General features: G+C 37.3%; 1 protein-coding gene across 1 annotated transcript; it reads left to right on the plus strand.

The window, feature by feature from the left end:
- Positions 1-281: 281 nt before the first annotated feature.
- Positions 282-14,700, plus strand: hacl1 (2-hydroxyacyl-CoA lyase 1). Its single transcript, XM_056234428.1, has 17 exons — positions 282-427; positions 1,487-1,591; positions 1,692-1,732; positions 1,817-1,897; positions 1,996-2,068; positions 2,323-2,400; positions 2,874-2,968; positions 3,119-3,231; positions 3,310-3,445; positions 3,539-3,644; positions 4,925-5,008; positions 5,623-5,724; positions 5,855-6,009; positions 7,946-8,104; positions 9,120-9,227; positions 9,837-10,023; positions 14,360-14,700. Exons 1-17 carry the CDS (start codon positions 377-379, stop codon positions 14,390-14,392), a joined length of 1,707 nt encoding a protein of 568 aa, XP_056090403.1. The 5' UTR covers positions 282-376; the 3' UTR covers positions 14,393-14,700.
- Positions 14,701-15,399: the final 699 nt, after the last annotated feature.

The raw sequence follows: 15,399 nt of genomic DNA on the forward strand, positions 1-15,399 counted from the left end.
CACACACACACACACACACACACACACACACACACACACACACACACACATACACACACACACACACACACACACACACACACACACACACACACACACACACACACACACACACACACACACACACACACACACACACACACACACACACACACCTTCATCTTCTTCTAGATCCATAAGAACGGGATAGGAGACCAGACTTTGCCACAAATGTGAGAGTGACACGTCCGGTTTATCCAGTAGGTGGAGACATGCGCTTTCATTTTATTGCAACTACACAGCACAAACCACAGAAGAAGAGCAGCCAGCAGGACAGAGGAGCAGTTTGATATCTGTAACGTCATATGAGTGAAATGAGTCTGTTGTGAAGTTGATTATGGATGAAGTTACTGGAGCTCAGCTGATCGCTGAGGCGCTCAAATCTCAGGTCTGTGTTGTGTTGCCGGGATGCTTTTCAAAAAGTGTTTTCTTTAAGTTTCTCCTGTATATTTAAATGAAATAATCTTGCAAAATAGGCTATCTAAACAAAACCTTTTTCCATAGCACCAAGTCATTAACGTGTATTTTATTTACAGTGTTGTTGTTTTTCCATTGTAATATGCGGGCAAAGAATCGCCTGCTGTACTATTGAACTTGGACAGTGTGTCAAAGGTTCCGCGCATGCGCAAAAGAGCTGTCAATAAATGTGTGATCTAAAACACTAAACCAGGCATGGAGTTAAATACGGAGATGACAAATTGTGTGTATTTCACCTTACGTTCAAAAAATGATTAGATAAACAAAAAAAATTAAAAAAAGAAATCTCTAACATCTTGACTAAATATGTAGCCTGAATCAGGGGCTTCAAACTTTTAGATGTCACAGGTCTACCCCAAATATGATTATCCTCGTGCGAGGGACCCCCATCCTAAAAATTTAAAGGCAGATATATATATTCATGTTTAGAACGCCCCATTAAAACTGTGAAAAAATAATTAAATATTAAAACAATTTATAAATATCATGAGGTGTGTTGTTGTTTTTTGTGTTGAGATGTATCATTTATTATTTTAAATCAGTTTTATTGATTTACTTATTTATTTAAATCAGTTCATTTTAATCAGATTTATTTAAAAAAATCTATTATTTTATTAATTATTTGTATATTATTTGAATCAAATTGCTTATTATGTATTTATTTAAAATAAATCAAATTTTATTTATTTTAATATTTGTATATTTTAATCAAGGTTAGTTAGTTAGTTGTTTGTTTGTTCATATAATCTTATTTTTATTATTTATTTTAATTTAAAATGTACACTGTTTTTCTCGAGACATTTTTCCACGGTCCCTCCCTCTCTTGTAGCTCCAGTTTGAAAACCCCTGGCCTAAATGTACTGCTTCTTTTATTGTGGCTTGGATTACCAGAAATACTTTAAATATTAAAACGAATATTTAACATATTGGTTTGCCTATTAGGTATGTCTTTTCTTATATTTATCTGCAGAATGTGGAGTACATGTTTGGCATTGTTGGCGTGCCTATCATCGAGGTGGCCATGGCTGCCCAAGCGGCGGGCATCAAGTACGTGGGCATGCGCAATGAACAAGCAGTAAGACAGTCTCTCTTTCCACTTTTATTTTTAAATGTGCTTTCATTACAATGAAGACTGTCTGGGTCTGTGTTTCCATGCATCTTCTCTCTCCTAACAGGCTTGCTATGCTGCGTCTGCTATTGGGTATTTGACAGGATGGTATGAATATGTCAGTTCATTTATTTCATTTATAACTTGTTTTTTCTCATGCTGTTTTGCTGAAGTAATATTTCCTTTCCTTAGGCCAGCTGTGTGCCTGGTGGTGTCTGGACCTGGGCTGATTCATGCTCTCGGAGGAATGGCCAATGCTAACACGAACTGCTGGTAGCGAACTCCCACACAGCTGAATTCACTTAAAATGAAAGGGAATTGACCTCAAATGGGCCATTTTTGTACTTTTCTTCTCTTCTTTGAAATCACAGGCCTGTCATTGTCATTGGCGGCTCATCTGATAGGAACCAAGAAACCACAGGAGCTTTTCAGGAGTTCCCTCAAGTAGGGTCGATTGGAAATGTTTGGCTTTGGTACAAAATAGCCTCTGGTATCTCAGTATTTTTACTGATTTGATACATTAACTAACAAATAAACAGCATTTGGTGACTGATAAATGAAACGCGTTCAATCAATAGATTCAAATATTCAATAATTAGTGATTCATCTCATATATTTATATGTGCTTAACATATCATTTGTATTTATTGTCTTGTGTCTCTTTAACCTGTGATATTCTTTTTCTCGTTTCTCATCAGGTTGAAGCTTGTCGTCTGTATAGCAAGTTTTCTGCTCGACCAAGCAGCCTTGAGATGATACCAGCTGTAGTCGAAAAAGTAAATTGTGTTTTAAAACCCCATGTTTTGTGGCTTGTAGTCCATGTCTGTCAGCTTTGAGGCCATCTATATGATATAAACAAAAGAGTTGATATACATTTTAGAGCCAAGCTCCTTAACATGTCAGTTATGTTCACCCAAACAAACAGAATCAATTAGTTTCAGTGTTTCTATTAACTAAAACTTTTAATTATAAATTTCGTTAATTGATAAAGCTGAAATAAGATGTAAATATAAGATGAAAAGCTTAAACGAAAATTAGAAAACTGAAATAGAATAAGTTTGAGACAAAACGCATAACTAAGTGACTAAATCTTAAACTAAAATGGAAAAATAAAAGCTAATTCAAAATATCAATACATACTAAAATAGCACTGCCCTAGGTTTGTCAAACATTTAATGGGTTCCTGAAATTAAATGCTCCTAATGTAGGCGAAATATACAATGTACAATGTTCTGTTTGTGTTTTTTAGGCTGTAAGGAGCAGCATTTATGGCCGCCCAGGAGCTTGTTACATAGACATAGCTGGAGACATGGTGAACGCCAAAATAGACCGGACCAGTGTCAGGTGAGCTTTATGTAGACTTGAAGATTAATCATAGCAAAGGGGACTAACTGTAGTTTATGATGTGATGATCACTTATTGGTGTTTTTTCTTTTGCATCTTGAAATATGCACAATTGCATTGCTTGTATACACGTTCTTCGTTGTTCTTTAGGTTTGTTTCCTGTTGTCCTGCTCCTCCTGTGAGTCAGGCTGACCGCAGGGAGATCACACAGGCTGTCAGGCTCCTCAAAGCGGCTCAGAGGCCTCTGATCATCGTGGGCAAAGGTGAACAGAATAGAACTGAATGAGCCAGATGTTTGAGCATCTTCAAGGCATGCAGTGTTGAGCTGTGATCTGGTGCAGGTGCGGCGTATGCCAGGGCGGAGAAGGAGATCAGGGAGCTGGTGGAGGTCGCTGGAATCCCCTTCCTTCCCACACCTATGGGGAAAGGAGTGCTGCCGGATGACCACTCCAACTGTGTTGCTGCAGCCAGATCCAGGTATGTGTGTGAATGTGTCTAAATGATCTTTACAAAATCTCTTTTTAATGGAACCGATGGATGTGACGTGATGCCCGTCTCTCTCTGTTCTAGAGCTCTATTGCAGGCTGATGTTATAGTGTTGCTGGGTGCCAGACTCAACTGGATCCTGCACTTTGGTTTTCCACCAAGATTCAGTCCTCATGTGAAGATCATTCAGGTTAGTTTCAACCTGGACACTCAGTAAGTTTCTGCAACATCAGCGAAAAGACTTTAAAGTCCATCTGCAGTGCAGTCAATAATTGTATCCCTTAAAACTCGTCTTTGATAATCAAAATTACATATTTAAATGTTTTTTTTTCCCCTGTGTAAATAATTTCGTCATGCCTTAAAGGGTTAGTTCACCCAAAAATGAAAATTATGTCATTAATCACTCACCCTCATGTCGTTCTAAACCCGTGAGACATTTGTTTATCTTGTCAATATATGCAACTACCACTTCCAAGCCCCAGAAAGGTGGTAAAGACATTATTAAAGCAATCCATGTGACTCCAGTGGTTTAACCTCAATTTTATGAAGCGATGCGAGTACGGTTTACTAAAAAAATACATAATTTACCACTTTATTTACAAAATATTAATCTCCAACGCCCATTCACGCATAAACGTCTGCTCTCATGTCAAAACAACATGCATACGTTGTGGTGCTCTCGTTCGTTGGAGATTAATATTTTGAGAATAAAATTGAGGCTAAACCACTGGAGTCACATGGATTACTTTAATTTACTTTAATGATGTCTTTACTACCTTTCTGGGTCTTGAAAGTGGAAGTTGCGCAAGTGGTAGTTGCGTAGGCTGTCCATGGAGGGACAGAAAGCTGTCAGATTTTATTAAAAAGATCTTCATTTGTGTTTCTGAAGATGAACGAATGTCTTACAGGTTTGGAACGACCTGATGGTGAGTAATTAATGACATAATTCTCATTTTTGGCTGAACAATCCCTTTAATAAACTAGCTTGAATGTAACTCTACACCCTTGCTTCATTTAGTGTACGTGGAACTCCCTGATCCATTCGGTCAACTGTAGTAAACGCTACAATTGCAAGTGGAAATATTGGTTTAATTCTGCCATGTTTGAACCAGAAATTGAACGAATTATACAGGGTCGTCTACAAGGCGATATTTCAGAATGGTAATGCATTTTATGTACCGCTCTCTACAACGTCGGACACATAGCGGTACTTTATTGGATTAGCCTTTGGCTTGAATACATTTTAAAACAACTGATGTGTTGCTAATGGTACACAAACCATGTTCCCGTTCGCTATTTCGAGTCAGGCAGTTGCCTTCTAGAAACTAGCATCTTTAGAAATGCTTCGAACATCTTAAAGCATATTAAAAACACCACAGAAATATATAAACAACATTAAAAACTTAATTTGCACAACAGGGAGTCTTTAAAATTACTAAATGATCTTCACTTTATTGTGAATTTGTTTAGGTGGATCTATGTGCTGAGGAGTTGAGTAATAATGTGAGAGCCGCATCTGCTCTGCTTGGAGACATACGGGCTGTGGTCAGCCAGGTAAATTACAGTATCACCTGAGTTATCTTACATAAATGCAATGTTTTTTGGTTAGCATCATGACAATCTGCACTCTCAGAAAAAAAGATACAAAAGCTGTCACTCGGGTAGTACGCTTTCAAAAGGTACACCTTTTTACCATATAAGTACCTCAAAGGTACATATTGGTACCTAAATGGTACATATTAGAACCTTTTTAAATGGTAATTTTTTTCTAAGAGTATATGTTCTATAGACTCCCAATATCCCTATGAAATACAGTATGTTTTGTAGCATTTATTTCCTTTTAGTTTGACTTATAATGTTACACAAATGTTTTTAGCAAAAATGCATCATTTAATTTATTTTCTCTATTAAAATGGCAGTTTTTCTATACCTTTAACTTAAGGCTTTTCTATATCAATGGCTTCTGTTTTTATTGGCTTACGTCTTTGCCTGTGAAACGAGGAACAGTTTATCCACTGTTACAGAATTCGGAATCAGTGTTGATAAGTATAAATGGACGGCTATATGTTAATGTGCTCATTTTGCAGTTTAAAAGGGTGGAAAACTTATGGAAAATCATGTTTTCCATGAAATGGCCCCTTAAATCTCTTTTTCTATTTGGTTTAAAGCTGTTGGAGACTGTAAGGTCAGAGTCCTGGAGATTTCCTTCTGATTCACAATGGTGGGTGACACTGAGGGACAAAATGACTGCCAATGCTCAGATATCAAAGGTGAGCTTGTGTGCTAGTAGTAACATGATATAATAAAATTGCTTTCAATTGATGATTCAGCTTTATGTAAACATATCAACTGTGAGTTTAGCATGTATAGTATTAGATGAACCATTATTGTGTCCCACAGACTCTTGCTCTCCAGTCCACTCTGCCCATGAACTACTACACAGCGTTCCACCACATTTCTGAGCTCCTGCCCAAAGACTGCATCATAGTGAGTGAGGGAGCGAACACGATGGACATTGGCCGTACCATGCTGCTCAATTACCTCCCGCGACACAGGTGAGAGACATGTTCCTGCCCCACTGTTCACAGCTGGAAAAGAGATGATGCTCTCCCTTGTTTTTATCCCTAGATCAGTATTCACTGTTTAGCTGTCCAGATCCAGACCTGGGATTGGTTCAACTTGAACAGTGAATCATTCTTTACAAATGAAAATGTTAACATACATAAACAGGGGACAGAAAAAATGATGTGCTCTGATTGTCATGACAATGGCCAATTTTAAGATACCTCTGATGTGACATTTCAAATAGGAAATGGTTTGTGTGTGATGAGAGAAATGGAGGACGACATACAGATTTTTTCTGCTGTGAGAAAGTTGAGATCACAAGAAAGCTACCTTTTATGTTGTGGTTAAAAGAAAACAACTTTTGTTGTTTTTTAATTTACTTATAACGTGAAAACTTATGTGTACATCATGAGCAAATAACTTTTGTTATGTTTAGATCACGAAAAAACAGCATTTGTTATGTTTACATTATGAGAAAACGTAATTTATAAAACGGATAGTTCTGGTCCTTGATTCCGATTGGTTTAGCCGCGTTCTAAGCCGCTGTAAATGACTCAACAAACATACACCTGTGACCGCATTACATTAGTATTACCAGAGAATGTCTAATTGAAGAGAATTGGCACTGTCTGGTTACTTCCGGTTTCTGGACTGGCTGCAGTAACACGTCTCTGTCCATGCGGAGGCGCTCGCGGGCGAGTGCAGAATGAATGGGAGTCTATGGGGTTTCACCCCCAGAAATCCACTTTTCTCAGGATGTAATTTTTTGTCAAGTAATCTGAAAGTTGCATTCAAAAGGGAGGGCTAAGATAATACACTCAGCTGAAAACTGCATTTTTAAGTTCACTTATCTGTTCTAAAAATCCGTTCAAAAATGTGATGACGTCACATAATAGCAGAATGCTAGCGTGTTCCGGCCAACAACGGGCCAACCTGTAAGAAATCGAAAGGACATAAGTACTCATTTATTCGACTTTTGGTCTATAATCTATATTGAACTTGCGGAATCAACAATAAAATCTATGTTTATTCAACGACAAGCAGGAGAAAGAGATACATTTAGCCGTTTAGCTCCATAGACTCCCATTCATTCTGCACTCGCCCGCGATCACCTCCAGTGGAATTCTAATGGAACTGCAACTGCGCAACTGCCATTTGTGATTGTTTGTTGCTGCATGTGTTGCTTGGCAACCTCTTTGGAACTTCATTGCTTGGCGGAGGAATAAATGTGTTATAACGTTATATTTTTTTTTTGCTGGTGTTTATTTTATGAATAAAATAACTATTAAAATGAATATTTTATGGAGTAACCGTTTTACAAAAGCAAGCCCCTTGAAGCCGTGTTTTACAGTGAATTTAGAACAGTCGTGCCTAACAACGCCCCTTAGCTGTTCTAAATTCACTGTAAAACACTAATAACTTTTGTTAGATTAGATCACAAAAACAACTAATGTTTAGATAACAACTAACATAAGAAAACAACTTTTGCTAAATTAGATCACAAGAACTACTAATGTTTAGATAACAGCATTTGTTATGTTTAGATCATGAGAACTGGATTTGTTTGGATCATAACAAACAACTTTTGTTGTTTAAATCATGAGAAAAACACTGCTTTGATCACACACATAAAACTTGCTATATTTAGATAATGAGAAAATTGTTTATAAAAACAAAACAAATGTTTAGATCACAAAAAAACATATTTTATTATGTTTTGATCATGAGACAACAACTTTTGGGATGTTTCGATCACAGGAATAACACAATTTTCATTTTAGCTGTATGACATATTGACGTATTGTTAGGATTCTTTGCCCTTTTTCAGAAAAGGAAATTTAAAGAATGTACCATAGAGGTAGCTCTATTAAATGTTGAGTTCTACTGTAATGTTGTCCAGAGCAGTAATCTGAATGTCTTTTACAGGTTAGATGCAGGCACGTTTGGCACTATGGGGGTGGGTCCAGGCTTTGCCATTGCCGCAGCAGTTTTGGAGCAGACGCAGAAGAGCGCTCAGAGAGTGGTGTGTGTAGAGGGAGACAGCGCTTTCGGTTTCTCTGGCATGGAGGTGGAGACCATGTGCAGGTGAAAAACACATCATGATGCATCATTCTAATCATTATTTATCTAAGACCAGTGTTGGGGGTAACTCATTACAAGTAACTTGAGTTACGTAATCAGATTACTTTTTTAAGTAACTAGTAAAGTAATGCATTACTTTTAAAATGTACAACAAAATATCTGAGTTACTTTTTCTAATAAGTAACGCAAGTTACTTTGTTTTCCCCTTTATTGACTGACTGCTTTTCTGTCCTAATGTTGAGACAAATCGAAGTGCAGAGGCGTTGTGTGTAAACATGATGGTTATTATAGTTCTAGATTAAATGCTAGCGTGGATTTACTCATCTCACTTGCACAAAAAAGATTCAATATTCCTCAAAATGAATAAAATCAGTGAAATGCAGAATCAGAACACTATGCAAACCTCCAATACCTAAATATGTTAAAACAAATTTGTATGCATTTAATCTTTATTGACCAAAGTACTTGCTTCTGACCTCCGATTTTTCAGTTAAGCCATAAGCAAAAACGACTATAGATTTTTTTATGTTTTTATTGGTAAAGTAAGTGTTAAATTTGTTTCTCCTGCATCCTCTTCTTCTATTACCCAGAACAGCAGCAGCTGAAAGGTTTGTTTGAGCGATGCCCTCTACTGAACACTACTGTACTCAACTGTACAGGAGTAAATCTGCATTTCCTTCAGTCTGAGGCTTATTATTTCACTTTTGGTGTGAAAGGGTCTTTACATTTGCCCAAAAATATATCTTTTTTGGCATAAAAAACAAGCCCAGCCCAGGTGGAAAAAAAGTAACGCAAAAGTAACGCAACACATTACTTTTCTAAAAAAGTAACTAAGTAACGCAATAAGTTACTTTTTAAGGGAGTAACGCAATATTGTAACGCATTACTTTTCAAAGTAACTTTCCCCAACACTGTCTAAGACATGGAGCTCCACCTTCAGGACGTTTGTGCGGTGTGCATACTTTTATAATGGTTCTATTTGGTCTGCGTTATTATAACTGCTTTTAATTCTGAATAGGTATAAACTGCCCATCATCATCATAGTAATCAACAACAATGGCATCTACAGTGGAGTGGATCCAGAAACATGGAAAGAGATGGAAAAGATGGGAGACATGACCACCATGTGAGTATTGAGCCTAAGGAAAGTTCTGGGTTCCTTCTAAAGCAGAGGCGCCTGAAACTGAAATCCGTGGACAGAAAGTAAATGTTATATTATATAATACAAATTTACAGTCTCTACATTTCAATGCAAAAAAAAAACTATTAGAAATGAAGATATGCTTCAATGGCTTGATTTGTTTCCTTTTGTTTCTCATTTTTGACAATAGATGGTGATGTAAGTTTTGCGACTTTATATCTTGCCAATTCAGACTTTATATATTTCACAATTCGGAGAAAAAAAGGCAGTGTGATACAAACTAAAAAAGTGTGAATTGTGAGATAAAATGTAGCAATTACCTTTTTATTCCATAGCAGAGACAAGCTTCCATAAAAATGTGTGCAGCACTCCAACTTATCAGGGACTTAGATGGAATGAAGATAATACAAATTTGTTGGGATAGATGGTTAAAATGTTGGGGCCTGTAAATTGTATATATACATTTAGAGTCAATAAGTTAATGTTAAAAATGAATTTAATTTAGTGTAACAGATAGCTATCAATAGGCTTCATTTCTATTGAAGTCAGCTGGTATCAAACGCTGGCTATAATACTGACCTGTGTGTGTCTTAGTGCTCCACCGGTGACCCTGCTACCAGAGGCACGGTACGAGCAGGTGATGACTGCGTTTAGGGGTCGTGGGTATCTGGTTCGAACGGTGGAAGAACTCCGCAGTGCACTACAGGAGAGTCTGAAAAACACAGAGATGCCCAGCCTCATCAACGTACTTATAGACCCGGCCTCAGACCGCAAACAACAGGTACCGCACACACACGCAGTCTTGCATTTTCGTTAAATCAGTTGGAATATCATTAATAGAGGAACCTCCGCTGCAGCCTGTATCAATGGCTGTGCCCATAGTATGGGATTGTTGTGATTTATTTATGTAAAATTCAGAACAGATACTTCTTCTAAAGACACCCACCTCAGTTTACAATCATTAATTGAGTATTGTGAAACAAAGAAAAAAGGTGTCAAATATTTCCTGATTTAAAGGGGAGCGCGCCGCGCAAGCCGTACTGAATGTGAATGTGCAATACTTCAGAGTCTGATCACCTTGTTTTATTACAGAACTGCAAGAATACAATACAAACAACATGTCACATTATAGAGCATTACAATTAGACAAAGCTTAAAATATGAATTACGACTGAAGTCTATATTGGGATGATTAAAGTTTTTGGGGAAAACTTGTATTAAACGATGTTTGCATTTTTTTTCATGCTTTTACTTAATGCAATTATCAATAATTAGATAAATTTGATGTTGTGTAAGAGAGAGCGAGATTAAGCATAAGTTACCCGAGTCTATGCGTGTCTCAACAGTGTTTGGCAGTAGCATCTCTACTATAAGAGAAACTGTAAGTTTATCTGCTCCAAAAACAGCGCCGTTATTACCTCGCTACTGAGAAATGTCATGTAGCTTTTAATTTGCTAAACTATTTTACTGATAAAATCATCAGTGCAGCGATGACAACACGTTTCTGTACGAGTGTGTGTCCGTACTGTATGCATTTGAATGGGAGAGTGAGTGGGAAAAGGAGAAAATGTGCTTTAATAAAATTTTATTTTATGGCAAAAACACGGAAATAACTTTTCATTTTTGTCCTATTGTTTACTATATTTATTTACTTTGTCAGTGTCGTAGCAGGTTTTGGTTGCTTTGTTGTTGTAGGCTGAAATAACAAATAATTTTTGGCGAAGTGATATGAAACTTTATTACATGGCTTGGTTGAATTTTAATGTAGAATGCGGTCTGTTATTTCTTGATAACAGACCGCTGCTAAGTATAACACACCGTTGTCATGAAAAATAGAGCGTTGCCATGGACACAGTTCTGTTCACTCTGGAGGATAAACTCATTTAAATCCTTTTTAAATCAATATTTTATGTCAAATTATTGATTTATTTGGTAGGTAGCCATGTAATAAGCGGGATAATGTAGAGCGAGGCGGTTGTTATAGCGAATACAACCGCTTCGCGTCGGGGTCCTGATCAGGCTGTCGGGGTTGTATTTCTTTTACTGTCTATGTTGTATTCGCTGTAACAACCGCCTCGCTCTACATTATCCCTTACGTAATGCGGTACAAGACCTGCCTGGGACTACTTTAGCCGTGCGTTTCCCTGAAAATAATTGCACAGCTTATAACTTTTGTCAACCAATCAGTTTCAAGCATTTAACAGCCCCATAGTATAGAGAGCCTAAGTCCCGCCCCTCCGCTTCCGGCTCATGGGACCTTATTTCGGAAAAAATATGTATGGTAGTCAATGGCGAGAGACAACTTATCTTTTTATTCCGTCTGAACTGTACCCTGAATTACACATATGATGTTTGTCAATTTAAAAGATAATTATGAAAGTCAAGAAAGTCGCAGTTTGTCATAAAACAGAAGAGTGACATTTAGTTTTATGTGAAAATCGCTCAATGAACTACATCTCCCGGGAAGCGAAACAACGAGCGAGATCCGCTGCTCGTGTGTGTGCAGTCTGGTTCAAAACACTCAGGCATGACGGCGTAACGTTTCGATTATAACGTAAGACTATAGACGAAATGACAGACGTTAGCTTCAGTAAAGTTAGCTTCATTCATTGAGAGAAAATGTGCGCCTTTTGGGTTTGTAGTCTTTTTAATTACGTATTTTCACAGTCTTATACCTCAACAGTTTTACATCAAACTGCGACTTTCTTGACTTTAAAATGTATCTTTTAAATTGACAAACATCATATGTGTAATTCAGGGCACAATTCAAACGAGATCAAAATATTTGTTGTCTCTCGCCATTGACTACCATGCAATATTTTTCCGAAATAAGGTCCCATGGTGGTCGACCGGAAGGGGAGGGACTTAGGCTCTCTATAGAGCTGGTAAGTCCCGCCCCTTCCGCTTACCCCGCTGGACCTCTAGGTTGAAAAATCGTCAATGCAAGTGAATGAGAGAAAATAATTATTTTCTAATCCCGTTTGAATTTTGCAATGAATGTGAACATATGTTGTCTGTGAATTTTTTATATAATATTTCGTGTAAAGAATGCTACAATTTAGCGGGTAGAATTTTCATACGGTTAGACTTTGTGTGAGAGCACTTTGTGGACTACAACTCTTCGCTGCTTTCGACACGTTTGATATACGTCACCACCACTAGCACACGGATCCCGCTAAACATGCCTTTGTTTGAATGGTGACATTTGGGTACAAAACACACAGGCATCTCGATCTAATTCCTTAGATTATCGCACCGTGATTTGTGGAGGGAAAATGTGTTATGCGGCGACGTCACATATGTGACGTGTAGTCTTTCTCGTTATGTCTATTCCACAACTGCTAGCCAAAGAATCATACATACACTGTCAAACTCGTTACATGAGAAATTATATAAAAAATTCACAGACAACATATGTTCACATTCATGGCACAATTCAAACGGGATCAGAAAATAATTATTTTTCTCTCATTCACTTGCATTGACGCTTTTTCAACCTAGAGGTCCACTTGGAGTTTTACGGATGGGCGGGACTTACCAGCTCTATAACAATTTTTATACTACAGGCACTGATCTATATAGAATGTCATTATATAGATCAGTGACTACAGGGCTGTTGAATGCTTGATTCTGATTGGTTGAGAACGTTCTAAGGTGTGCAATTATTTTAAGGGAAACGCACGGCTAAAGTAGTTCCAGGCAGGTTTGACCGCATTACAGTTCCATATCACTGCGCGTAGTTAACTGTAATAACGGTAAATAGGATACAATTCATAACAAGAAAAAAACATGCAGCCCCATGCACTTGATCTGCAATTTTCGATGTCTAACTTCACAATCAATGGACACATACATTACAATCAATGGACACATACAGTTTAATTTTAATAAATAAAGTATGTAGTCCTATCTATAGGCTAAATAGATAATTAAATTGAATAGGCTATATAAATAAATTGATAGTCCTGCTGGGTTTTCGTAATTATTCCAGATAATATAACAAATAAATAATTATTGATAGGCCTACTTGTTAAAAGGGCTTTGTGTGTTTCATTTATTGGGTTATCTACTGTCAATTATAGAAAACAAGAATGGACGAATTAATTAAAACAAATTTAATTAATAAATAAATAATAATATTGACGCACATGCTTTTCTGTCTCATTATTGCAACATCTCTCTCTCTCTCTCTCTCTCTCTCTCTCTCTCTCTCTCTCTCTCTCTCTCTCTCTCTCTCTCTCTCTCTCTCTCTCTCTCTCTCTCTCTCTCTCTCTCTAATAACAGCATTAATAACTGCATAAAAAAGCCGGGACACACTGACTAAGGCCAGTTATGAATGTAATTTGATACGTTATGACTGATCATGCCCAAACGCGTGTTCAGCGCGTCACAGTCTGTGTTTAAGACCTGCTACAGTCGATGGAAACAGTCAGTCTTCGAATGTTTCAGCAAGTCGTAAGTGTGTCCCCATCATTAGTCTGCTATCAGTGGCTCAAACCTCCGTTACTAACTCTAAAATGACGCTTCGCTCCGCTTCGCGTCGTGACCGCATTACCACCTCGGGTGTGCATTACTTTTCTAATAATTCAATGGCCTGTCGTCAATTATTCCTTACATATAAAACACAATATTCTTACACAGGAAAAACAGGGAATCTAAGTTATTGGCAACTGGGTAGAGTGGGGTTGTTGGACCTTTGACATGTACAGCATGCCTGTGTTAAGTGTCCATAACATCACAACCTGTGTAACCTTAAATTTCAACACTAACACACTCTTTTTTTATACCTCCCTCTCTCATATACACACACCTTAAACATATCTGACCTTTCTATTCTTGAAAGTTATGAGGCCCCATTATTGAAAGTTGTGACCCTCTTTGTTGTGCTGGTTGTATCCTGGCAACCACACGCAGACGTATTGAAGGATTGGGTGTCATAGCGAGCTGGAACACTGAAACTCTCTCACACCGACACTCAAAGGGCTTCCCCAACGATGAATGGAAACTTTCTAGTGTTACAAAAGCATTTAGAAGTAAACTTCAATGGAGTTTATTCATGTGTAAACTTTTGTTGTCTTTAATGTTTGTATCATAATGAGACTGTGTTTATCTCCTAGGAGTTTCCCTGGCTGACACGGTCAAATCTTTAAAAGCTGACAGAGGTATCGGATGTCGGATCACACTGCATCTTACACTACATTTTGGTCAATTTACTTATTTACTGTAGGTGGCACCGTTTCCTATAAAAATAACCAAATCTATCATTTTACATGATCTACTCTCATGGTCTTCAGTCTCTACTGACTGAAATGAATTTTCATAGATTCCAGTTTTTCTTTAAAAACTTAAAAGAAACAATTCGCCCAAAAATGAAACATTCTGTTATCATTTACCTCATGCCGTTCCAAATCTGTTTGATTTTATGTTTCTTGTGGAACCCTAAATTAGATTTTTTGTTGATGTTGTTGAAGATTTTCCAGCAGCTCTTTCTATACAATCCAAGAAATGAGTTCCATTGTTCTGAAGTCAATGTGTTTTTGGTTAAATATCTGAAATAAGGTCTGTGGTTAAAACAAGCTAAAGATATTTTCACATTATATTCTACAACATATACCTCACTCGTGCCCTCACTCTATACTCATGCTCTTGTAAACTCTATTTTAACCCTACAACTTTCCACCTTAGATTTGAAATAGCTTTGTGCTTGGTGATGGTGACGTTGAAGTCATGTGGCTGTGGTGTAGTCCATTTAAAGCCTAAATTTAGCCTTTTATTGCTGCTGATTGTATTTTAGGCTTCAAAATGTTGATTTATGAAACATAAACTTTTGTTGTTCACAAATCCTATTGATTTTTTGTCGAGGGAAGCAGGGGCCACTGTACATTCCTGGTTGGCATACAAAAAAAAATGTCATCCCTTCAGTACTTTATACTGACCATGACCATGTCTGTCAACCCATATGATTTGTGCAAGTCTTCTAAAGTTATACTACAGCTTTATGTGAGAAATAAGCTAACTTTTAAGTCATTATTCACAGATAATATTCATGTCTTGCATCTAGCCCGCATTGTTTTATTCCTTTTTATAGCTATAAAAGAGCAGTGGGAAGATTCTTCCAAATATATATTTTTTTTGTTCCACAGAAGAAAGAAAATCA

This window comes from Rhinichthys klamathensis, unplaced genomic scaffold (assembly GCF_029890125.1).
Source record: "Rhinichthys klamathensis goyatoka isolate OS25496 unplaced genomic scaffold, OSU_Roscu_1.1 h1tg000395l_1, whole genome shotgun sequence".
Taxonomy (NCBI): Eukaryota; Metazoa; Chordata; class Actinopteri; order Cypriniformes; family Leuciscidae; genus Rhinichthys; species Rhinichthys klamathensis.